Below are 26,246 nucleotides of genomic sequence, written 5' to 3'. Positions count from 1 at the left end.
CCTTAATATTTGCATCTTTTACAATGGTGTTTGAGCTGATGCATGTAAGTCTATACATTGAAATGTAATCTGTATTTGTTAATGTATGTATGCATGTTAAACAAGGTTAACCCATTCCCACTCCATTGCACACCACATTCAGAATAATGGAGATTTTGAAAAATGCTTTTATGATTTCTAATGCACAATTAAAGACTTTTTAAAAATGTGTATTGAATTTCTCCTAGTGCTCATCAGGAATTAGAAAGGAGAGGGAGACAATGAATCAGGTATTGCTCCTGCCAGAGAAATTAAGAGAGATCTTGGGTCTTGTAGACAGAAACCACTGGGATCTGGATGAATCTCTGGAGAGAGAAATCTTCAGAGGAGAAAAGGTCGCTGAGGACAGAGGAACTAGCTGGAAGTGCTCATGAGGAGCATGAATAGTGTTAGGCATGGAATCAGGAAGAACTGAGTTCTAAATCTGCCTCACACCTACTAGCTGTGGGATCCTGGGAAAATCACTTAAAGTTCTCAACATTATGTTCCTTATCTGTAAAGAGAGAATAATAATAGCACTTGCCTTACAAGGTTGTGAGGTTCTGATTAGATAAGTGTATGTGCCTTGTTGCTACATAAATCCTATTATTATTATTAATTATTACTATCTTCTACTAGGATCAGTAGCTTGAAATGTTAGGAAGATGGGAAAGAACAGAGAGTTCTTTAGAAAGCCATTTATTAAACATTATTAGCTTATCTCTGTGGGGTGTGTAAACTTGTTCATCTGACTTTTAGGATTGTAATCTAAATTCTCATTTTAAGGAGCCCTAGAGCAAATGTTAACAAGGAAATCAATTCCAAAGCCAGTAGCTTCCAGCTGCCCTTTGACCCAGCTGATCTTATATTAAAGCTCAGTTTTGGGATCTCATCAGCCATAACCAGTGCAGAGAGAAAGATGGGGAAGACTTTCCTGCTGTCCATTCTCTTGACTTGGGGTGTTCTGGGCCTCCTAATTCCAGCCCAAGGTGAGTGGCTCTGTCAGTCTGTCCCAGAGTAAGGAGTGATTTCTGGGCGAAGGTGGGAGTGTATATAGTTTGTGGTTATTTTTTCTTTTGTTGCCCTCACTGACTGGTTGGAAAGGCTGGAGCTGAGAGGTTGTAGTTAATTTTGTTTTCCTTCGACAGATCTGGGTTTGCTGCTTACCTTATGTCTTCTACACATATTACATATAAAATGCTTCTATTACTAGGAATAACTCTGGAAAACAACCATCTAATCTAAAAACATTAATTTAAGTGCCAAACATTGTGCTAGGCATTGGAAGATATGAAGACAGAGACAAAACAGTTCCTGCCCTGAAAGAATTTGTAATGGAATGGATGTGTGCAAGTGATGAGGTGCAAATGATCAGGTTAGTGGTAGTTGTGATGAGGTGAAAGAATTGGGGTGGGGAATCCCCTCTGGGTGGTGCAGGTCCTATGCAAAAGAATTCAAAACCTGAAATCTGAATGGCAACAGGGATTAATGGCACTGAGATGCCATCTTGCTAGGTAGACTGACTTCTTTAGTGTGCCAAAGTTCCTGTGAGGAAGATAGCAAAGGTTAACACTGAAAAGAAAATATCTTTATCAGTGGGCAAAATAAGTCCTAGAAGGAGAGCTTGCTATGAAGAGATCTTCCTTGGCAAGTATGATACTGTTTAGAACTTCTGCAAAGGCAATTGGAAGCTAAACAATATTATTCTAAAGAATGAGTGAGGGAATCAACAAATCATAGATACAATCAATAATTTCATTCAAGAGAATGACAATTATGAGGCAACATACCAAAATGTATATGATGCAGCCAAAATAGTTCTTAGGGGAAGTTTTATATCTCTAGATACTTATCGGCATAAAATAGAAAAAGAGAATTGCACATGTTTAGCATATATTGGATCACTTGCTGACACAGGGTGGGGGGGGAAGGAGGAAGAAAGGGAAAAATTAGAGCACAGGTTATTGTGGGGATAAATGTCAAAAATTATCCATATCTATATTTTGAAAATAAAAAGTTAAAGTAAAAAACAAAACAAAACAAAACACTGCTGGACATATGGTCTTGATAAGGGGATGGTCCCAGGAGGTATTATCAAACCTCCTGAGAAAGACTGAATGAGGGGATAGACAAGGGATTCTGTGAAGTAGAAAGGAGAGGGTCATCTAGGAGAGCAGTGTTTCTTTTTAATTCACCTCTATTAAATTTTGCCAGCAGCAGCTAGCAATGCTGTTTTAATTTAGGATCTTAGGACAAGGCCATAAAGATTTGGAAATAGGGAACTTCAATCCATTTGCCTTGTTTGCAGCAAAACAAAACAAGCTGCAGGATGTTGTTATAGTTAATGAATCCATTAACTGGCCATTTGTCTTGGTCTTCTAAGATATATTGAGGCCAATCAGTATTGCAAAAGAAATTTCTTAACTTTAAAATCTTTTAGACTGAATTTGTCTCTTTTTTTAAGTCAGCCCAAGAGAGAATCCTTATGCAGAGAGGTGGATTGTCCCATCTTTGCTATGAGCTTTGGAATTCCTAGTGCTATAGCAGCTTGCTTGCTCTAGTAATCCAGGAAGGTCAGAAGGGAATATCCCAAGAATTGCAAGAATTCCCAAGTCCAAGTACCTCCAATTAAAGAAAATTTGCTAAGTAAAGAATCCCTGATGACCTGACAAGCCTTCCCAGGTACTTGAAATGTCCCAACTATCCAATAGGAGTGAAAAGAGGCGATTAAAGCATCTGATACTCCAACAATGTTAGAGTCCCCATGTCAGTGCCACAGGTATGGCAAAAGAATTAGCAAATTCAATTTGCCTCCAAGTTACAAGGCAAAGATTTATTATGAAGCTAACAGCCAGGTAAGTTCCAAAAGAATTTAGCAAAGAACCAGGATCAAGAAGATAAATTTAGAGTAAAAAGACAGAGAGACCTGGTGCTTTATGTCACTGATGTACTAATTTTATGTCTTAGAGGTAGAGTTGAGAGTGGCCTAATATACACCCCATTATTGAATTCTATGGTTTAGAGATGGAGTTGAATGTTCTAATATGAATTTTTTGGCTTAAGTTGTCTTTGAGGCTTATATTCTTATTTGACAGACATTATTGTTTGTATAATTACTGCAGTCCCAAGACCAGATAGACTTAGGGTTATGGCTACATCCTCAGGCACTACATTGCATTTTAATGATTGATTTTTACACCATAGTAGAAAAAAAATTGTGCTTAATAACTGAACATGCTTTAGTATGAACATTTCATAATATTTGTTTTATTTTTATATCCTAAGCCTTGGATTATTGGTTATTGAATCTTAAAGCAAAATCATTGTGTAATGTTGAGCTTAAAATCATCTCCTTAGATATCAATAAAAGAAACAAAATATGAAAGAAAATATGTGAGAATTTAATATATGAAATAATAAACGTCCATCTCAAGAAAACCCATAAAATAAATGCTACTTACTGTGTTTGGAGCTGTTTTTTCCTATGCTTCCTTATTTTTTTTTTTTTTTTTTTTTTTTTTGTTCTCTGCTGGACGGTTTTTACTTCATTCTTTCTCTCTCTTTTCTTCCCCCCCACCACATGCCTCTAGCAGCCAACAATTAAGCATGTATATTTTAAATATACATGCAAATCTACATCTATATCTATCTATAGATATACACACAAATGTGTATATATAGATATCTCTAATCATACACATGTACACAAATACATTCATATGCATCTATGTAAAGTTGTTATTATGCTTTTTTGTCTTCTGTTTCTTTGAAGATGGATAATATCATGCTTCATAAGTACAAGTCTTTCTATATTTTGAGAAATATACCAATTCATCATTTCCCACACCATAGAAATATTCCAATCTTATATTATCTAGTGATTTTAAATAGTCCAATATAATGTTGATTAAAATGGCTGGCATGTAGTGTAGTTGACCCATTTGTTCTCTTTTGATTAAATCTGTTGTAGCTTTAATTTTGTCTGATATCATGATTACAATTCCTGCTTTTTTTATCTAATAAATTATATTCCTGATTGTTATCATTAGCATTAAGTTTGTGATTCTCTTATTTCCTATCCTTACTGACTCCTTTATTTCACTACTACCTGATAGTGCCTTATTACTTAATCTATTTCCCCTCCAATGACTGTTCCCTTATTCTTTCATCCCATCCTTCCCAACTCTCTTTATTCCATACCTGTTAATTATATAAACCTATATAGCTCCCTTATCTTATTCCTTCCCCCTCTTACTTCTTTATAAATTAAGAAGATTTGAAAAAAAAATTTCAAAACATGTGCATATAGTTTTTGACATTCATGGTTGGAAAACCTTATGTTTCAATTTTTTTCTGTCTCCTTTCCCCAAACCCCTTCCTTAGACAACAATTAATCCAATATATAATAAACATGTGCAGTTCTTCTACACATATTTCCACAATTATCATGCTGCACAACCAAATCAAAAAGGAAAAACAGAAAGAAAGAAAACAAAATACAAGCAAAGAACAATTAAAAAATGTGAATATACTATGTTGAGATCTACACTCAGTCCCCATAGTCCTCTCTCAGAGTTCACATGGCTCCCTCGAACATAAGACCATTGGAACTGGCCTGAGTCACCACTCTGATGCCAAGAGCCACTCCATTAGAATTGATCATCATAAAATCTTGTTGTTGCTGTGTGCAATCTTCTTCTGGTTCTTCTGACTTAACTTAGCATCTGTTCATGTGAGGCTCTCCAGCCCTTTCTGAAATCATCCTGCTGATCATTTCTTACAAAACAATAATATTCTGTAGTATTTTTCTTATCAATAGTGTTTTAGAACATTTTTTTTTCATCTGACTACAGAGAGCTTTGACTTTTTTTGTCAGAAAACTATTTGTTCATATCCTTTGCCAAAGTATCAATTGTGGAATGATTTATATTTTTATATTTCATTCAGTTCTGCATATATTTGAGAGATGAAGTCTTTATTAGAGACATATGTTGAAAAATTTCCCCGCTATTTTCTGTTTATAATTTTGGTTGCATTGGTTTTGTTTATGTAAACATTAAAAAAATTTTATAAAACCAAAATTATGTATTTTATATTTAGTAATGTTCTTCTTTAGTCCTAAAGTCTTCTCTTATTATATCTTCTCTTAGATTTCACAGATAAATTATTATACACACTCCTACTTTGATTATGATATCATACTTTAAGTGCAAATCATATACTCATTTTGATCTTACCTTGGTTATATGGGGTGACTGTTGGTCTATACATAGACTCTGCCATACTATTTTCTAGTTCTCCCAGTGATTTTTCATCAGATAATAGTTTGCTTGTTTTTTTATTTTTGCTCCAAAAGCTTGGATCTTTGCAATTGTCATATACTAGATTACTTTGGGTCATTCACTATAAGGTAATTTGTATCTAATCTGTTCCACTGATTTACCATTCTATTTCTTAGCCAGCAGAAAAATGTTTCAGTCATTACTTCTTTATAATAGTTTGAGATCTGTGCCTTCTTAAACTAGGTTGTGGGTAGAATTTTTGGGGAGCTGTATCTTGACTGAGCTTCAGGATCCCAAAGCTGGACAGTTCCTGAGGCAGCACCAGAGCTGTCTAAAAATGCAAGGACTTCATGTCTGAAGAGCTTCAAGGGAAATAATGACCACATCCTAAGGACATTCGAAGGAGTATTTTTAGTCAGGTATGGATTAGAACAGTACCATCTGAAGTGGTTCCCCTTCAAAACTTTTGTAAGGATTCAGGTCATGGCGTGAGGGAGCTCAGGGGATCTGGCTTCAGTATATCTGATTGAGGGGAAATGATCAGGACTTCTTAACTCTACAAATCATTTTAAAAAATATTTAATTTTTCTTTTTTCAAAGAAGACTTTTTTCTCCCTCCCTTTCCTTCCCTATCCCACTGAAATAAAAACAAAACAAAAACCAAAGCCATCATAATATATATAGCCTAGAAGAACAAATTCCTAAATTGTACAAGTCCAAAAATCTGTCTCCTTTTATAACCTCAGTCATCACCTTTCTAGCACCAATAAAGAAACATGTGGTGGAGACATGATGGCAGAGAGAAGACAGAACGTTGCCTGAGCTCTTCCTGGTTTTCCTCAGAATCAACAATAGATCAGAATGGATCTTTGGAGAGACAGAACCCATAAATATTTGAAGTGTAATAAATGTTCAGCAGAGGATATCTTGGAAGGACTTCAGGAAAGTTCTATCTCAATTGGATAAAGTGGGGGGGAAGGGAAGAGAAAGAGAAGGCAGTGGAAGGGAGGTGGTCCAGCACAGGCACTGCACAAGGAGGCCCTGGGCATAGAGGTCCCACTAGTGGGGAATATAGTGATGAGAGGCTTAGTCAAATTACAGTAGCATTGGCTACTGTGTCCTGATTGAGAAGTCCAGTGGATCAGCAGACTAACTGAAACCAATAGTGTAACTACAGAAGGCAAATAGTGAGTCCCGGAACTCCAGCATAATAGTTGGGACTTGGCCAGACCCACCCAGCCAAGGGAGGAAACCTGTATCACCCACTGCCCAAGGGAAACTAAAAATATCTTTTGTTCTGTAGAGAAAGCTTTGGACAATCTCCCCTGTGCTCCAACAACACACCTCAATCTTCAAAAATAAACAAAAAACAACAACCCTTACCATAATTAACTATTATGGGGACAAGGAAGAACAGAACTCATACTCTGAGAACACTAAAGGCAAAATGCCTCCTGATGAAGCTCAAAGAGGGATATGAATTCATCTTCAAATTGAAAGGTTGTCTTGGAAGAATTCAAATGGGATTTTAAAAGAGAGTTAGAAGAAAAATGGGGAAAAAGATATGAGAGCTTTGCAGGAAAGCTTGGGAAAGGAAACACAGAAATTGGCTGAAGAAAACAACTCCTTAAAAATGCTTTTGGTGAAATGGGGGGAAATGTACTGAAGAAAACCATTTAAAATAGATTTGGTAAAATGGAAAAAGAAAACAACATCTTTAAAAATAGAATTGATGAAATGGAAAAAGAGAACAACTTAAAAAACAGAGTTGGTAAAATGAAAAAAAAAATCCAATGAACAAAACAAATCGTTTAAAAGCACCATTGACCAAATGCAAAAGGGGATAAAAAAATTAACTGAAGAAAATAATTGATTAACAATTAAAATTGGCAAATAGAAGTGAATGACTTAATGAGACATCAAGAACCAGTCAAACAAAACAAAAAAATTAAAACAGAAAAAAAAGTAAAATACCTCATTGGAAACACAACTGACCTGCAAAATAGGTCCAGCAAAGAGAATATAAGAATTATTGGACTCCCTAAAAATCACGATGAAAAAAAAAACCTGAACAATATGTTTTTAAGAAATCATCAAGAAAAACTATTTTGATATCCTCAACTAAAGGGCAAAATAGCCATTGACAGAATCCACCAATCATCTCCTGAAAGAGACTCCAAAATAAAAACTCCAAGGAATATAGTAGGTAAATTCCAGTATGATTAGATCACGGAGAAAACACTGCAAATAACCAGAAAGAAAAAAAATCATATATACAGGAGCCAAAATCATGATTGCCCAGGACCTAGCACCTTCAACTTTAAAGGATTGAAAAGCCTGGAATATGATATTTCACAGGGCAAAAGAGCTTGTACTGAAGTTAAGAATCAACTAGCCAGCAAAACTAAGCATTATCTTTCAGGAATATAAATGAACATTCAGTGAATAGGGGATTTTAAATTATTTTTGATGAAAAAAATCAGAATTGAATACAAAAAATTATCTTCAAATATAGAACAAAAGAGAAGCATAAGGAAAAATCCCTTATATTTTTGAACAATTAAAATATTTACATCCCTATACAGGATGATGATATGTGTAATTCTTGAGAACTGTATCTTTGTTAGGGGTATACTTAGAGGTGTAAGTATATATTCACTTTAATATGATAATATATAAAAAAGAAACTGGGATGGAAAAGAGATTGTGCTAGAAGTAAGGAGAGGTAAAAGAAGATACATTACAACACATGTGGCAGCAAAAAAGAACTATTACAGTTGAGGGGTCAAAGTGAGAGGGATGACCATTGTTTGAACCTTAATATCAATGGATTGTCTCAAAGAATTGTGTCAAAGAGAGACACAAAGAATTGTGTCAAAGAGAGACAAAGATTGCCTCAAAGTTTGATATAGAAATTTGTTTTGCTCTATAAGGAGTAGGAGGGAAAAGGGAAAAGAAAAGGGGGAGGCTAATAAAGGGGTAGGGCAGAAGTAGAAAGGAAAGGGATGAGAAATGGAGGATGGGCTGAAAAGAGGGAGGGCAGATTGAGGGAGATGAGGTAATAAGAAAAACACTAGTGAGGAGGGAAATGGGGAAAGAAGAGATATAAAATAACTTGGGAAAATAGGATGTGGGGAATACAGTAATAAAATTTTTATTGTGAATGTGAATGGTGTTAACTCTTACATAAAAGCAGATAGTAGATTACATTAAAAGCCAGAATTCTACAATTTGTTGTTTACAATAAACACATTTTAAGCACAGAGATACATTTTGAGCAAAGAGGAAAAGTCTGGAGTAGATTCTATTATGCTTCAGCTGCAATTTAAAAAAAAAGAGGAGTATTGATCCTGATCTCAGATCTAGCAAAAGCAAAAATAAATCTAATTAAAAAACATAAGGAAACTACAAATTGTGCCAGAGTACTATACACAATGAAGTAATATTAATACTAAAATATATGCACCAAATGCGATAGTGTCCAAATTTATATAGAAGTTAAAAAATTTGCAAAAAGAACTATACAGCAAAACTATACTAATGTAAAATATGGCAGAAATAGAAGGCCTGCATTCCTATCGAAGGAAAGAGCAGTGGGTTGTGATAGGGAGGGAAACATATGGACATCTCCAGCAATCCTCTGCCTATCCCTTGAATTCCCTTCACCTTTGTTCACAGGGGACAAAGCTGATGACCCCATAAGGACCACAGAATATGGAGAGATCCGTGGGACTCACATCAGCTTCAAGAGATTTGACAAAGGAGTCAATGTTTTCCTGGGAATCCCTTTTGCCAGACCTCCTATTGGGGCCCTGAGGTTTTCTCCTCCACAGCCACCAGAACCATGGAGTGAAGTGAAAAATGCTACTTCTTATCCACCCATGTAAGTGACATCCTCAACCTTTTCTTGCCAGATGGGCATAGGGTACCAATGTGTCTTATCCAAACTTTGTATCTCCCCCAGTGCCTAAAACACAATTCTGTTTCTTAAAATAAAAAAATAAACATTCCTTTTTTTCTCTAGGGCTATACAGCTTTGAAAAACTGCTTAATTTGTCTTCACTGATATCAGACTTCAGAGTTCAGAGCAGTGTGGTGAGGCAGTTAGTACATATAATATTAAAGATAGGAAAATTAAGACCTTGAGAGATTAAATGTCTCATCTGAAGTCACAAAGCTAGCAAATTTCGGAGCCCAGATTCACTGACTCATAAATTATAAAAGGAGGAAGAGGTCATAGAGACCAAAATAATTCAACCTTCATGTGTTTACTTTAAAGATTTAAGAATGCCTACATTTTAAAAATTAGGATTCAGTTCCTCATATACACCCCTTCCCTCCCTTGACTTGCCATGGGACATTTCTTTGAAACAAAGACCATCCAGTGTACTACAGGGCCCCTACCTGACAGCTTATCCCTAATGGTCTCAGCCGTGGGCAGCTCCTTCCCAGTGATAGGCAGTGCAGGAATATCAGGTTGTAGGCTATGAAGCTGAGGTTATGCCCGTTGGTGGCAGGTTGAGGGGCAGCTTCTGCAAGATACTGCGGCTGCAGTGTACAGTCTCCTGGCTGTGGGACTGGAGAGGGGCACTGAGCAGCTGGCATGGCCCATAGGGAAAAAGCAGCAGGAGCAAGAGCAGGGATGGTGCAAGTAACAGTGGCAGGAGCCCAGGCAGAAGTAACAGACAGGGTAGTGATGGAGGAGGCAGCCGTGCAGGACCCAGGACTCCTGGCATCTCTGAGCCCTGGGGAGGGCCCAGAACCCTGGGTGGCAGAGGGTTTGGGACCATGGCTTCTGCCTCTGCATCCAGGTGAGAAATATTGGATGGCATGATGTCAGGGAAGAGTATAAAGGTAATGGTTCCTCTCAGAGAGTGAGTTGAGGCAAGAAGGGAGGAGCCTGGGGTTTGGGGAGAGTCTGCCTTGTTTCTCTGCAGCTGGAAGCCCCACTTACTCCTTTGGGAGCTGTGAACTTGGGCTGTGGACTTGAGATCTACATATTAAGGGGAAAATGTTCATACTTGTGGGTTTTGCCACTTGTCCTGCCTACTGGAACCAATTAATGATGAGTACAGAGAAGAGTATGAGTGTGTAGGAGTATGAGAAGTTGGGTTTCCACAGATATTGTCAAGTCAGAATGAAGTCATTGATAAATGGAATAGTTGAATAATGAGGGTTGTAAATCTGATCAATTGTAATTGATAAATCCATCCAACTGTAACTAGGCAGAATTGTAAATCTGAGCAATTTGAACCTTGAAGACAGGGATGAAGAACACAACCAATGGTATAAAGCTTGCTCCCGAGTCTGCATTCTGTGTATCTTACCCATGAGCCATCTGCTTTCTCATGAGAATTGCTGAATAAAGGATTCTTCTTCTCTCAAAGAGCTTTTGTGGTAACTCTGCCCCTGGACCAGTTTGCAATTGGAGAAGCTGTGGGCAGTGACAGCTCATCCCAGGCTTACTCCCCAACCCTGCTGAGTTCCATGGGGTCTTTTGATAATACCATTGTACTCTGACTACTACTAATAACTTCTACTACTACTATTAATAACAGCATCTCATTTGATCCTCCACAAATCCTGGAAAGTAGGTATTCTTATTCCCACTTTACACATAAGGAAGGTGAAGCAGATAGAGATTAAGTGATTCTCCCAGGTTTAGATAGCTAGTAAGTGTCTGAGGTTGGATTTGAATTCAGTATTACTGATTCCAGTTTCAACTCTCTATCCACTAAATTACCTAGTTTTTTATTAATACTTTTCCCCCAAGAGCATCAATAATTTTTAATAGTATGTATAAAGAAATCCTGACACCAAAAACCTTGAGAATCACCAGAATGTGTAGCAGAAAGAATCCTGTCTTGGAGTTACAAGAACTGGTTCAAGCTTCCTAATTCCAGGATTAGGATTCTACCACTGGGTCCTCATTTGCCTTAAAGGAAAGCATTTAATAAACTGTTTTCAGAGCTTTTTGTAACAGCACTTTAAATATATTATCTTATTTGACCATTTTAACAACCCAGTGAGGTAATTGCTATTTTTATCTTCATTTTTCAGATGAAGAGACTGAGAATGTGACAGGTTACATGACTTATCTAGGATCACACAGCTAATTTGTGCCTAAAATGGAATTGAACTCATTTTTCCTACTCCAGTTGCTGGTCTCTTAGCCACTATACCAAACCTTTTTATTTTTCTATGAAGTTCAGATAGAAGTCAGGGGAAAATTATTATCATATTTTATATTTTATGAATTCCAGCACAGATGGATAAAATACCTTTTTTTAAGTCGAATAAAGTGATTCAAATATGCCATTTCTGCAGGCTTGACTCCATTAATAGGCAGGACATATTAGGTATGTTGCACCCATAATTCTGTTGTTCCAATATGATTTTGTTCTCTTTTGGTAATTTCCTTTATTTTGGAAATGTTTTCTTCCATGTATCTTGGAGATCGCTTTTATTGTTTCTGTTGTTAATGTTGTCATTCTTAGCCTAAATCAAGGGGACGTGGTGTGACAAGAGTGGAAATGCAGTTAGATCCCAGTTGGAACCTGATATTATCATACTCTGCAATGGCCAGGATTCTTTCTGGGGTTTTCATGAGGTGCAATCTTTCTTCTGTTTTCCAGGTGTTTGCAGGATATTACTATCCTAGAAAGAGGGAGGAAGTCCTTGGCCATAAACTTCTCTATTCCTGCTACTTCTGAAGACTGTTTGTACCTCAATATCTATGTTCCTGACCATGCAAAAGAGGGGACCAGATTGCCAGTAAGCCAAATCTCTGTGATATCTACAGCATGGGATGAAAATTCTTGCAGAGTTTTCCTTTTCTTTCCCCATTTTTCTTCCAGTTCTTGAGATCCTTTTTAATTTCTTCTAGGAGAGCCTTGTGTGATGGGGAGGTTATATCACCCTTTGGGGCTTCATCCAGAGACAAGTTCCTTTTAGTCTCCTCAGGATGTGAAATCTGTTCTTCTCTTTCACCATAGAAGTTATCTATAGTTAGAGTTTGCTTTGCATTTTTAATCATTTAAAAAAAATTGGAATCTACTTTTAGGGCAAGGGAGGTTTTCCAAGCTTCCTCTACAGCCACCAGGAAATGGCAGCAGCTGTGCTGGGACTGTGCTAAATCACTCCTGATGCTGGGTGGGTGTGGCCAGGTCCCATGAAACTCAGGTGCTTTGGGGTTCACTGTTTACCTTTTTTGTTTGTGCTGGATGTTTTATAACTTCTCTGCTGATCTCCTGGCTTGCAACCAGGGCAGAGTAGCCAGCACTGTGGTAGAGTCTTCCCTGTAAATTCTCCACAGCATGGAGTCTGCACCACTTTGGAGACTATACCCGCCCCCATGCTGCCTCCTCCCCGCCCCGTCTTCTGCACAGCATGAGCTGGCATCTTGGGCCTGGCCACCTCCCTGTGCCTGACAAAACAGACCTTTTCTGTTGATCTTCAAAATTATTTTCTGCTTGTAATTTGCTACACTCCCAATATTCTCGAATTCTGCTGGTCTAGAACTAATTCAGAAGCTGATTTTGGTAATTAGTTGAGGGTCCAAGGAGAAGTTCAGAAAGAATTGTGTGTCCTGTCTGCCATCTTGGTTGTGCCCCCATTATTTCACCTCTTGATATACAGTATCTTGATAAGAAATTTACTCACATTTAGTGCTACTTTATTATGGGGCAAAAGGGAACAGGACACAGTGTTTTCCTGTTGAGTAAGGGAACAACAGAGCCACATTTGGTGGCTGATATTTTGCAGGTGATGGTGTGGGTCCATGGTGGCCGTTTCCGTTTTGGTTCTGCTTCCACGTATGATGGTTCGATATTGTCGGCCTCCCAGAACATAGTAGTGGTCACTATCCAGTTCAGGCTGGGCCTCCTTGGGTTCTTCAGGTAAGATTTACCCCCAAGTGAAATGTGAGTCATTTGTCCTGGCAAGATCCTAGTTTTGTTGTCATTCTTTGCTGCCCCAACAAATCAAGCCCTATTATATCAGAAAAAGCACTAAATTTGTAGCCAAAGAATCCAAGTTCAAATTATGGCTGTGCAGCAAATGATGTGTGTGACTTCTGTCAAGTCAATTTATGAGCCTCAGAGTCCTCATTTTCAAAGTGAGTGAGCTGGACTGTGATTATGAAACTGGTATTCTTCTTAGGAATTCTCAATCCTTGTCTAATATGTCTTTCAGCACTGGGGATGAGCACGCACCTGGCAACTGGGGTTACCTAGATCAGATGGCTGCCCAGAAGTGGATTCAGGAGAACATTGCCCATTTTGGCGGAGATCCTGGCCGTGTGACCATTTTTGATGAGTCCATTGGGGGAATAAATGCTTCTTCACATGTAAGTGATAAACAACCTTATAAATTCCAAAAGACTTGTAATGGAAAGGGTCATCCATGTCCACAGAGAGAAGTATAGAGACTGAAGCAAGTATTTTCACCATTTGTTGTTTTCTCTTCCTTGTGTTCTTTCCCTTTATCTGATTTTTTTGGGGTTTTTTTGCGCAGAATGACAAATATAGAAATATGTTTAGAACAATTTGCATATATTTAACCTATATCTGATTGCTTAATATCTTTGGGAAGGAGGAAGAGTGGAGAGAAGGAGAAAAGGTTTTGCAAAGGTGAATGTTGAAAGCTAGCATTGCCCATGTTTGGAAAAATAAATAGTATTTAAACAAAGAAAGAAATGACCTCAGTGTGGAAAGAGGTTTATTGTAGTCACACCCAAGAGCCAGAGTTTTTCTTATCTGTGTTATTATACTTCTTTGTCTTAGAAACATTGGGACTGATGACTTCTTTCTTTTAGCACCTACTCTTACCTGCCTATGGAAATCCCAGTAAACTTCCCAACTGCCCTTCTTACTTAATCAAAGACTTTTTATAGCTGAAAAAGGCACCATTCACCTCCAACTTATCCAGGTTGGCTTTTAGATCATTCTCACAAGATTCATTAGTAGGCCTATAATCAAAGCTTTTCCAGATTGGACCTAGTAGTTTTCATTCCACTGACTTAATAAAATAGATAGCATTTGAAGAGCTGAAAAATCCTTCACCTATGGGATCTCATTCAATCTTCTTAACAGCATGGAATATCATTTTATACCAGGGCAGAGAGAGATTACACAGCTTTCCCAAAGTCTCTCAGGATCACAAATCATCAGGGGCAAAATTCAATCTCAAGGCCCTTCTCACTCCCAATCCATAATTCTATCTAGTAGGCATGTGTCGAACTGTGATTGATATGGAGGTTATTAATCTTTACATATGGATCCCTGTGGGCTCCATAATGACTTCATTTTTAAACACAATGTTCTGTTTTATTATATTTTTATTTACTTTGTCAAATATTTTCTAATACATCTATTGGAGGGGCAATCAGAGTTAAGTAACTTATTCAAGGTCAGATCCCTAGTAAATGTCTGAGGGGGAATTTGAACGCAATTCTTCCTTTCTCCAGGGCCAGAGCTCTATCCATTGCACCACCTAACTGCCCCTTCCAATTATATTTTAATCTGCTTCTGGAACACCTAGGTGTCAGTCTCAAGCAGTGTATTTGACACATTTGACATGACCTATATATGGTCTCCTGACACAGGTGCATGGCTAAGATGAGGCATCTGGTAAGGACATCAGTGGAGGGATAATGATGATAAGGATGATAGTAGCTGAGAGGAGGCAGTATGATTGGGAGAGGATCTGGGTTCCTATCCTAGTCCTGCCACTTACTAGCTCTGTGGTTTTGAACAAATCCTTTCCCTAGCCTTGGTTTTCTCATTAGACTGTAAACTCCTTGAGGGTAGAAGTGTTTCGATTTTGTTTCTGTACCTCCAATGCTAAGCTCAGTGGTTGTCACAGTCAGCACTTATATATATGTATATATACATATATATACATGTATGTATATATATAAATATATATATATATATATATGTACATATATATATATATATTTAATCCTTTACTATATAAAAGGAGGACCATGAATTCAGCTGTCAGTCTATGATTCTGACATGGTAGACTATGGTTTACACAGCACTTCACACCTGTTGTCTCCTTCATGCTCACAAAAGTAGTTAAGGGATGCAGAGATGCAGTGAACAAGCCCAGGCATACGTTGGGCTTCAGTCACCAGAGAGACCTAGACAACATCCAGCTCTAATTAAGCTCCCTTTTTGTTCAACTAGGATTTAGGCCTGGATGTGCCCAAAGGCCAAAGGCTGGGGTACCACAGAGAGCCTGCTGTTAGTAACTGTCCCTAGATGGTTAGCTTGGGGTGGCACAGGGTATTACTGGTCCTGGCTTTCAGACTCAGTCTCCCCTGTCTCTGCTCAGCCAGGAATGTCTGGGCCTCCCATAATTGCTTGTTCCTCCCAACTCTGCTGTGCTTTGTTCCCCCAGGTTCTGTCCCCCATCTAGACCTCCAATAACTGTTTGTTCTTCCCCTCTGCTATATTTTGTTCCCCCAGGTTCTGTCCCCCATGTCCAAAGCCTTGTTGTACAGGACAATGAAGGAGATGGATGTGACCATCCAACCTGGCTTGATTTCATCTCGCTCAGAGTCCATTACAAGAGTGAGTTCCTTGTCTTTTGAGAGAATTACATAAACTGATGCTAAGTGAAATGAGTAGGAGCCAGAGAACATTGTTCGTGGCAAAGCTAGATTATGTGAAGATCAATTCTGATGGATGTGACTCTTTTCAACAGTGAGGAGATTCAGGCCAGCGGTCTTGTGATGGAGAGAGCCAGGAATGAGAGAAAGGACTGTGGGGAGTTAGTGTGGATCACAACATGCTGTTTTCACTTTTTTGTTGTTTGCTTGCATTTTCTTTCTCATTTTTTCCCTTTTTGATCTGATTTTGTTTGTGTAGTATTGTTAGGTTCTTACTAAGTGCTAATGAGATAATGAGATATTAGATTCTTACTAAGTGCTAAGTCGGTACTTAACAATTCTCTTGTTCCTGCCTTTAAGGGGAATTTTACCCCTTTGAACTCTAGCTCCTCTGAAGGACTCAGAATAAGTCCTTGTCAGGATAAGCAAAAGTCCTTGCCCCACATTGGGCGCCAAAATGTAATGTTCTTTTGTCTCCAGAAACTGCCGATCGCTCTCTGGGAGGAGATCTGCTGTCTCAACTCAATCTCCTGGCCAGACTCTTCTTCCTGTAGAGAGCCATCCCAACTCTGAACCAGAGTAGACTCCTCCAAAAGTATGGGATTGCTGGACTTGTGAATCCACAGGACATCTTCTCCTTGACCCAATCCAGACTCTACCTTCTTCTTTTATCCTTCCAGAGAATGGGCGTGGAATAACTCAGGGGCTTGTGGGAGAAATACTTCAACCAATGAACTTGCTCCTCTTAAGCATGTAAGCTCCTCCCCAGAAGTTCAAAGGGGTAAAACTCCCCTTAAAGGCCGGAACAAGAGAATTGTTAAGTACTGACTTAGCACTTAGTAAGAACCTAATATCTCATTATCTCAGTAGCATTTAGTAAGAACCTAACATAGTATAAGTGTGGAAATATATATTTATATGAATTACATATGTCTTTTTATTTAAGTCCTTTAGTTTTTATAAGCCGTTATCTTTCCTTAAGATTTTTGGCTTCCCAGCCCCAGGGCCTGCTCTCACTGACCTTCAGGCTTTTCTGCACTATAAGAGGGCTCACTGGAATCACTGAATGTTCAAGCTGAATGGTACTATAGAAATGATCTGTCCCAACAGTCCCCTTTTACAGAGAAGGAAACTAAGGTACAGAAAGGAAAGATTTTATCCCCAGCTCTGGTTAATATTCATTTTATCTTAGGGGAATTGCCTTCTTGAAACTTGTTTCTTCCCCTGTAAAAATTCCCAACCTTCTGGGGGATTTTGGGAAATTCTATTTCCTGACAATCCCAGAACAGTAGAGAGAGTTCTTTAAGTGCACTCAGATACAGGTTAAATGAAATCATCTGTGAGGTCCCTTTGACTTCTGTAGTTCTGTCATTCTCTGACTTGTCCAGGATCACACAATGTGTTGGTGAGTGAGCCGTGACCTGTACTGAGGTCTCTGAGCCAATAGCAGCAACTTTCAATGTACCAGACACATTTCTTCTCCTTTAGAGCCAGTGATGATCAACTCTGACTAAATGGTTCAACTCATTGTAACCTGCTCCTGCCCATAACCATTTCCGTTGGCTGGCACTGAGCCCTGTAAACAGGAGGTTCATGATTGGCAGGACTCACCCCCTTTGGGCACTCAGCTTCCAGCCTGGTCTCCTCCTTATATGCTTGTATAATCACTCATATAAATGATTCTTTATTGGTTTTTCTATTGAATGGGATGGGGTTTTTCTATTGGTGTGTAGGCTAAGGATTCAGTTATGAGAATACTAATTCTTTGTGGTTTCTTCTTTGCAGGTCATTGCCCACATGTCTGCTTGTGAGAAATACAGTTCAGCCTCCTTAGTTGAGTGCTTAAGAAACAAAACAGAAAGGGAGATTATGGCCATTAGCAAGGTAGGTAAGATGAAATGGAAGCATTCAGTAAGAGTTGTCAGCTTAGCCCAGGGTAGGGGCTGAATAACCTATTCCTGACATTCTTTCATCTCATCTCCCTCCTTTGGGGGGCAATGGGAGAAGGATCTCAAATACATCACTAGTTCTATAGGTCTGTTTCCTCCTATGTAAAATGGGGAGCTTATGCTTAATGACCTCTAAAAATCCTCCCAACTCCAAGATCTCTCCCAGCTTTAACATTTTACTTTCTGGGATTCATTGCATTTTCAGCATAGGATATGCTTTAAATATTTGCAATTTAGTCGCACTTCCAGCAATGGACATTCTATGTTCTAACATCTCATATTCTATAATTCTTTGTTCTGAGGTTCTTTTCTATCTTGATATTCTTTTCTAATATTCATCCTTATTTTAATATGTTCCATGGTCAGAGTTGTGAGAGTACCATGATAAACTGTCAGTTTCAGAAATATATATTCTCATGTGGAGGACAGATGAGATGGAGTTGGGAAAAGACTGAAGACAGTGAGATAATTAAGAAGCTATTACAATAATGCAGAATGGCAGCAAAGAAGCTATGAACTGAGGAAGGATTTTTTTGGGGGGTAAACATTTTGAAGTAAGACTAATCTTCCTTCTGCTTATTTTTCTTTAGTATTTCAAGATAATACCTGGGGTGATTAATGGGCAATTCTTCCCCAAACATCCTGAAGATCCCTTGGCTTCTATAAAGTTCCATGTCAACAGAAATGAAGATGGATTGATAATTCCTGTTGTAAGATCCTTGATTTTTCTACCACCCATTCTCCTGCATGCATGGAATGGCATGTCAAGACTAGGTGTACACAACTTTGGGGAATCTTGGTATTTTTGATCTCTAAAGAATCACAGAATTTTGTAGTTGGAAGGGATTTGGGATGTCTGTGGAGGCCAACCCAGAGCTGTATTTCTACAACATCCCTCAAAAGTGGATGTCTGGCCTTTATTTGAAGACCTCCAAGGAGATGGGACTTACTATCTTTTGAGACTTCCCATTCAACTTTAAAACAGCCTTGACTTCCTCCCATGGATCTAAATTAATTTTTAAAAAGTATAAAGTTCTGCAGTGCTCTCATGATGATATATATTTATATGAATTACATATGTCTTTTTATTTAAGTCCTTTAGTCTTTATAAGCCGTTATCTTTCCTTAAGATTTTTGGCTTCCCAGCCCCAGGGCCTGCTCTCACTGACCTTCAGGCTTTTCTGCACTATAAGAGGGCTCACTGGAATCACTAAATGTTCAAGCTGAATGGTACTATAGAAATGATCTGTCCCAACAGTCCCCTTTTACAGAGAAGGAAACTAAGGTACAGAAAGGAAAGATTTTATCCCCAGCTCTGGTTAATATTCATTTTATCTTAGGGGAATTGCCTTCTTGAAACTTGTTTCTTCCCCTGTAAAAATTCCCAACCTTCTGGGGGATTTTGGGAAATTCTATTTCCTGACAATCCCAGAACAGTAGAGAGAGTTCTTTAAGTGCACTCAGATACAGGTTAAATGAAATCATCTGTGAGGTCCCTTTGACTTCTGTAGTTCTGTCATTCTCTGACTTGTCCAGGATCACACAATGTGTTGGTGAGTGAGCCGTGACCTGTACTGAGGTCTCTGAGCCAATAGCAGCAACTTTCAATGTACCAGACACATTTCTTCTCCTTTAGAGCCAGTGATGATCAACTCTGACTAAATGGTTCAACTCATTGTAACCTGCTCCTGCCCATAACCATTTCCATTGGCTGGCACTGAGCCCTGTAAACAGGAGGTTCATGATTGGCAGGACTCACCCCCTTTGGGCACTCAGCTTCCAGCCTGGTCTCCTCCTTATATGCTTGTATAATCACTCATATAAATGATTCTTTATTGGTTTTTCTATTGAATGGGATGGGGTTTTTCTATTGGTGTGTAGGCTAAGGATTCAGTTATGAGAATACTAATTCTTTGTGGTTTCTTTGCAGGTCATTGCCCACATGTTTGCTTGTGAGAAATACAGTTCAGCCTCCTTAGTTGAGTGCTTAAGAAACAAAACAGAAAGGGAGATTATGGCCATTAGCAAGGTAGGTAAGATGAAATGGAAGCATTCAGTAAGAGTTGTCAGCTTAGCCCAGGGTAGGGGCTGAATAACCTATTCCTGACATTCTTTCATCTCATCTCCCTCCTTTGGGGGGCAATGGGAGAAGGATCTCGAATACATCACTAGTTCTATAGGTCTGTTTCCTCCTATGTAAAATGGGGAGCTTATGCTTAATGACCTCTAAAAATCCTCCCAACTCCAAGATCTCTCCCAGCTTTAACATTTTACTTTCTGGGATTCATTGCATTTTCAGCATAGGATATGCTTTAAATATTTGCAATTTAGTCGCACTTCCAGCAATGGACATTCTATGTTCTAACATCTCACATTCTATAATTCTTTGTTCTGAGGTTCTTTTCTATCTTGATATTCTTTTCTAATATTCATCCTTATTTTAATATGTTCCATGGTCAGAGTTGTGAGAGTACCATGATAAACTGACAGTTTCAGAAATATATATTCTCATGTGGAGGACAGATGAGATGGAGTTGGGAGAAGACTGAAGACAGTGAGATAATTAAGAAGCTATTACAATAATGCAGAATGGCAGCAAAGAAGCTATGAACTGAGGAAGGATTTTTTTTTGGGGTAAACATTTTGAAGTAAGACTAATCTTCCTTCTGCTTATTTTTCTTTAGTATTTCAAGATAATACCTGGGGTGATTAATGGGCAATTCTTCCCCAAACATCCTGAAGATCCCTTGGCTTCTATAAAGTTCCATGTCAACAGAAATGAAGATGGATTGATAATTCCTGTTGTAAGATCCTTGATTTTTCTACCACCCATTCTCCTGCATGCATGGAATGGCATGACAAGACTAGGTGTACACAACTTTGGGGAATCTTGGTATTTTTGATCTCTAAAGAATCACAGAATTTTGTAGTTGGAAGGGATTTGGGATGTCTGTGGAGGCCAACCCAGACCTGTATTTCTACAACATCCCTCAAAAGTGGATGTCTGGCCTTTATTTGAAGACCTCCAAGGAGATGGGACTTACTATCTTTTGAGACTTCCCATTCAACTTTAAAACAGCCTTGACTTCCTCCCATGGATCTACATTAATTTTTAAAAAGTATAAAGTTCTGCAGTGCTCTCATGATGTCCTTTTCTCCACATACAGAATTTAGGGATCACTAAGTTCAAAGAGTTAAGCAGAGAAAACATCCGACAAATACTGCTAAATCCATTCTTGGTAAGATTTATAAACGTAAACTCACTTTCTTACATTTTTCTTCATAATCTTAGACTCAGTGTCTCAGAATTGGAAGAAAACTTTAGAGATCATCTATAACAACAAGAGCTATCATATATGTGAAATACCTTAACTTTGCAAAGTAACTTTCAAATTTGTTTAACTTTATTTTTACAGCAATCCTGTGAGATAGAGAATACTATGATCCTCATTTTACAAATGAAAATGAGGTTAAGTGACTTGCTCAGGATCACATGTCTAATAAGGGTCTGAGGCTACATTCAAATTCGGTTCTTCCTCACTCCAGGTGTGGTGCTTTATTTTCTGTACCACTCAACCTGGTCTTCAGTCTCCTGTGGATGAGGCAAATATCTTCTCCACCATCCCCAATAAGTGGTTGCCTGATATCTGAAGAACTGAACTGCCAAAGACTAGGCTCTGGGGAGGCAGCACAAGGATGTTATGCGACCTAGGATTTCACAGAGACTCTGCCCAATGTGCTGGAAAGCTTCCTTCTACTGTATTTGGTTTTGGACTGTGTAGGCTCATCTCTCCTAATCAAGTAACAGAATTTCCCCAAATTACCCCCATGTAAAATCTTTTGTTTCTTAACATGTTTCTTCCTGTGTTTCACATAGGGTTTCTCTCCTGGTACTATAGATGTAATGATGTACACATATTTAGAGAAAATTGAGGATCCCAAAGAACTTCAAGCTCAATTTCAAGAGATGGTGGGAAACTTATTCTTTAACCTTCCTGCCTTCAGGGTGGCCAGATATCAACAGAGTGAGTAGAGCCTTAAGCATTTACAGGAGTTGTGGCATAAGGTCTTGTTTCTGGAGTGACATATCTTGTCTGTGCACACACTCAGGTGATCTCCTTCTGGGCTTAGCATGATGGCCTTTAGATTGGTTGAATTGTTTCAATGACCTTTCTTCTCTTGCCTTCTGTATACTTCCTAACCCTAGGAAAGTTGTGCTTAGTAGGAATTAACAAGAAAAAATAGCAAATACCTATTTTTCACAGCATTTCATAAGCCTTATCCTTTTGGATTCTCACAACAGTCCCATAAGGATAGTTAAGGAATTATAACTGAAAGATCAGCCTCAAACAAATAAAAGCGTTTCCCCTAAGGTCTCAGTTAACAACAAGGCCAAGATTCCAATGCAAGTGGTTATTCCAGACCCCAGCACGTGTCCTTCCTCACAGCATCATTCTTGGACAGTAAGGGACGGCCCTTTAGGGGGTTCCTTGTTAATTCCCAGCTACAGTCATCTCCCCAAAGGAGGGAATCAACCTAGGGTTCTGCTCTATCTTTAACATGTCTCTAACTGGACATTTCTCATGTTTTCCTAGGTCCCAGCTCTCCAGTCTACTTTTATGCATTCCAGCACAGACCAACTAGATTTGGCAGCAACGAGCCAGGTTATGTGAAAGTGGACTATAAAGATGAGCTGCATTTTGTCTTTGGAGCTCGTAAGCAATGGAGATTTTGATTGGGCAAATGGGGACTTGAGAAGGGGCAGAATCCCTGGGGCTATAGATTATCATCCTTGTTGCCTGCTCTATTCTCTGTGACATCAAAATGAATGCCAATTCCTCATCTTTCCACATATGAGCTCATTTAATCCTCTCAAAAGCCCTGAGTGGGTAGTGTATGGCTGTAGAATGATCAGCCCTATTTTGGAAGGAAGGACTGAGACTTAAAAGAGAAGAAAGGATTCCCAAAGTCACAAGCTATTAACAGTGAACATTTTTGAAACACATATAGTTTTACAAATGATTTGACTCCATACATATTATAGGTTGCTCCTCACTATAACCTGTGAGTTAAATGCTATTATTATTCCCATTTTATACTCTAAGATTGGGCAATCACAGGTTCAATGTCTTCTCCAATCTCCCATGGTCAATAAATGGTAGAGCTGGGATTTTGTTCCACCTGGGCTGTATCACAAATCTAAGGGTCATGAAGCACTGAACAAGATGCTATCTGACCTTCAGTAAGACAGATGGCCCAATGTCTGAATGTCAAAAAGGGTTTGTTTGGAGGGTCTTTGTGAAGATCTGCCTCAGAGGTCCTTTAACTCAACCTGCTTATTCAGATGAGCAGGAGAATAGAATCAGTTTCTCAGTTCAGTTTATATGATTAAGGCTATCCTATATGCAGAGCCCTCTATTGAACCAGAGAAAATACAATAAATAAGTCATTGTCTCTGAATTCTTGGAGCTTATTACATAGAAGGAAAGATGAGACACAAAACACATATACAAAAATACCCATTCCCATGTCAATGGACCAGTGACCTCACCAATCCTCGACCTCTCCTCCTGTGAAGACCTTCACCTATCACTCTTATCTCATCCTGTGTGCTTCTTCTCCTTGAATTTCCATAAATCCACCACAGAGATTCTGCACATTGGGTTGGAAGGCTTTCTTCTTTCTCCTTTCCATCCTTCCTCACTGCTCTCCATCTTTTTTTCTTCCTTCTTTCTGCCCCTTCTTTCCTGCCATCGTTTTTGGATCCAATTTCCTACTAGTACATCCACTTCTTTATCATTGGACAAAAGTCTCATTTAGGAATTATGTGAGTTTATGTTATGGATGATTCCAAAATACTTTTTTTGTGTAAACATTCTGCCCCTATTTTCACCCTTCTGGTATTATTCTGGCAGAATTAGGCCAAGTTACACATTGATCTCTTGTGACTTGCCCTGGCCAGAGAATTCATTTCTTTATGGCTCAAGTATTAATGCCTGAACCTTTCTTCATTACCCATGCTGAATAGCAGGTATTTTCTGGAGCCTGGGTCAGTTTGCAAAGATTTAAGAGTTTGTGCTATTCTATTGTAACTTAGAAGAGACCTAGTTTCCCCACTGAGGAGGGAAAACAGAATGTAAGAAGTGCCCAGGGAAGGTTATCAAATGCTCTGAAAGTCCTAAGCAGAGAAAGTTCCTACCTTTACCTGAGGAGTCAGAAAACCATTTGGTTCTTTAGGTCAAGACTTGGCTTTGGAGTCAGGTAGAGCTGGGCCCAGAAACCCTGGGAATTTTCCTAGTGCTGGTGCAACACGTTAAAAACTGCATTTTAGGAAAATGACTTAGAAGACCTGAACAGGATCATTTTGGGAGAAGAAAAGGGAGAGGAGTACACTGAGGTGAGAGAAACACTTAAACCTCATGTTGATCTTAATGAAGCTGTTTCTTTCCTGTTTTTAGTTTTATATGGACCAGCACCACAAGAGGAAAAGCTGTCCACTGGGGCGAGAATGATTTTTTGGGCAAACTTTGTTCGAAATGGGTGAGCATCCTGCCCCCGGCTATCCCAATAATTCTGGCAAAGCTCTCTGAAAGGGGCCTCTTGATTCCTTATTCCATAGGGGAAAGCAATCACATGAATCACATGATACACACACACACACACACACACACACATATATATATATATATATATATATATATATATATATATATATATATAGAGAGAGAGAGAGAGAGAGAGAGAGAGAGAGAGAGAGAGAGAGAGAGCCGGGATTTGTGTGTGTGTGTGTGTGTGTGTGTGTATACATTGTTGTTTTTGTCCTTGGCTCACCAGACTTCAAATCTTAGCTCTGCTATTCTTTGCTCTCCACTGGAATCATATTGTACTTTCTCCCTGAAGTGCTTGAGATGGTTCTCATCAAAGAGCCACAGGGGAGATTAAGCCAGCCTGCTTCAAGGGAGATGAACAGGTCTTATCTCTATGGTTCCCACCTTCACTGCCCTCCTTCCCCTCCCCCAGCTTCTCAGACTTCTGGAAGTGGGCAGTTAGATTGGTCAAGCAGATGTTGGCTTGCTATAACCTGCTAATTCACTGACCACCTTTTCTTCCTGAACCTATATGAGACCCAAATGGTGCAGACCTGCTGTACTGGCTGACCCAAAACTGGATGAGGTTTTGTCTGTGTGGACCGGCATGATGTCAGAGAAGATGTAACTCTGGGTGAAGAACTTGCCTCAGAAGAAGGAAGCAGGGGATGTCCTGGGGAAATGAGTCCTAGTCTGAACCATTTTTGCTGCTGCTCCTGTCTTGTAACTTCCAATCATTTCCTTTGAATGATTCCTTCATTTCTACTAAATATATGGTACCTTGTGTCGCATATTTTGACTCTCAATCATTATTACTATTAGAGAAGAATTACCTGATGTTCAGATGAGACCTTGCGATACTAGACAGAAGGGAGGTTGCCTGGTTTAGTGGATTAAATGCTGAGCTTGCAATCGGAAAGATGTGGGTTCAATTCCTGCCTTTGACACTTCAAAGCTGTGTCTGATCAGGCAAGTCACTTTTACTCTGATTCTAAGTTTCCTCATTTATTGAATGAAGGGGTTAGACAAGCTGGATCTCTTAAAACTGTAGCTCCATTGTCATATGATAAGATCATTCAGGCCATTCTCCCCCTAGCAAAGTATCCTCAGTCCCCGGAATTATGGGATTTAGAACCATCAGAGGGCAATATCCTCTGACGAAAACAAGAAAGCTGATGCCCAGAGATTGGGAGTGGCTTGTGCAAGGCCAGAGACAGCAAGCTGCAGCTGCAGGCCTGGAAGCCAGGTTTTCTGATGTCTAACACAACGTGCTTCTGAGAATCCAATGCTGCTGTGAGGGAGGGCTGGGAATAGCAGCATCTCTGTCCTGCTTTAAAATTCCTCCCAGGCCCAGCACAAATCTGGGCATGCAGGGAGTACAGAACAAGTGCAAGAAGACCAAGGTTCCTTTCATCAGGTAGGCACAAGAGGCTGCAGCAGAAGGAGCCCCAAATGCCCCACACCTATCTCCCTGTGTCCCCCCTGCAGGAACGGCTTCCTCCTTTCCACTTCTTTTGGCTGGCTCCAGGCCATGTTCCCCACACCATGTGGTCTTCTGAGAGGAAACCAGCTGCTGGCTAATTGTCCTGCTCTGGCTGCCCTTCCTCCCCCAGGGGGACACCGTCCTTGGACCAGAGCTCTACCAACAGGGCTTCCCCATCCCGAGGCTGTGGATATATTGGCAGGCAGAGAGAAAGCAGGGCCAAGGTATCCAGGGATGTGTGATGAAGGAAAAGGGGAAACTGGGGATCTGATGGCAAAGAGATGGCGCCAGATTACAACCTAGAGTTTT

The 26,246-nt window shown here is 39.3% G+C and overlaps 1 protein-coding gene across 1 annotated transcript; it reads left to right on the top strand.

Annotated features, from left to right (window-relative positions):
* The first annotated feature begins 668 nt into the window (after window positions 1-668).
* LOC141554524 (cocaine esterase-like) lies at window positions 669-25,237 on the top strand. Its single transcript, XM_074286499.1, has 15 exons — window positions 669-1,007; window positions 8,979-9,183; window positions 11,936-12,074; window positions 13,065-13,198; window positions 13,494-13,647; window positions 15,776-15,880; window positions 17,704-17,802; window positions 18,458-18,577; window positions 19,798-19,896; window positions 20,552-20,671; window positions 21,035-21,106; window positions 21,745-21,892; window positions 22,463-22,582; window positions 24,326-24,407; window positions 24,992-25,237. The coding sequence occupies exons 1-15, from the start codon at window positions 938-940 to the stop codon at window positions 25,080-25,082; spliced, it is 1,758 nt and encodes a 585-aa protein (XP_074142600.1). The 5' UTR covers window positions 669-937; the 3' UTR covers window positions 25,083-25,237.
* Window positions 25,238-26,246: the final 1,009 nt, after the last annotated feature.

This window comes from Sminthopsis crassicaudata, chromosome 2, assembly GCF_048593235.1.
Source record: "Sminthopsis crassicaudata isolate SCR6 chromosome 2, ASM4859323v1, whole genome shotgun sequence".
NCBI classification, from domain to species: Eukaryota; Metazoa; Chordata; class Mammalia; order Dasyuromorphia; family Dasyuridae; genus Sminthopsis; species Sminthopsis crassicaudata.
This window is presented reverse-complemented; position numbering and strand designations above follow the sequence as displayed.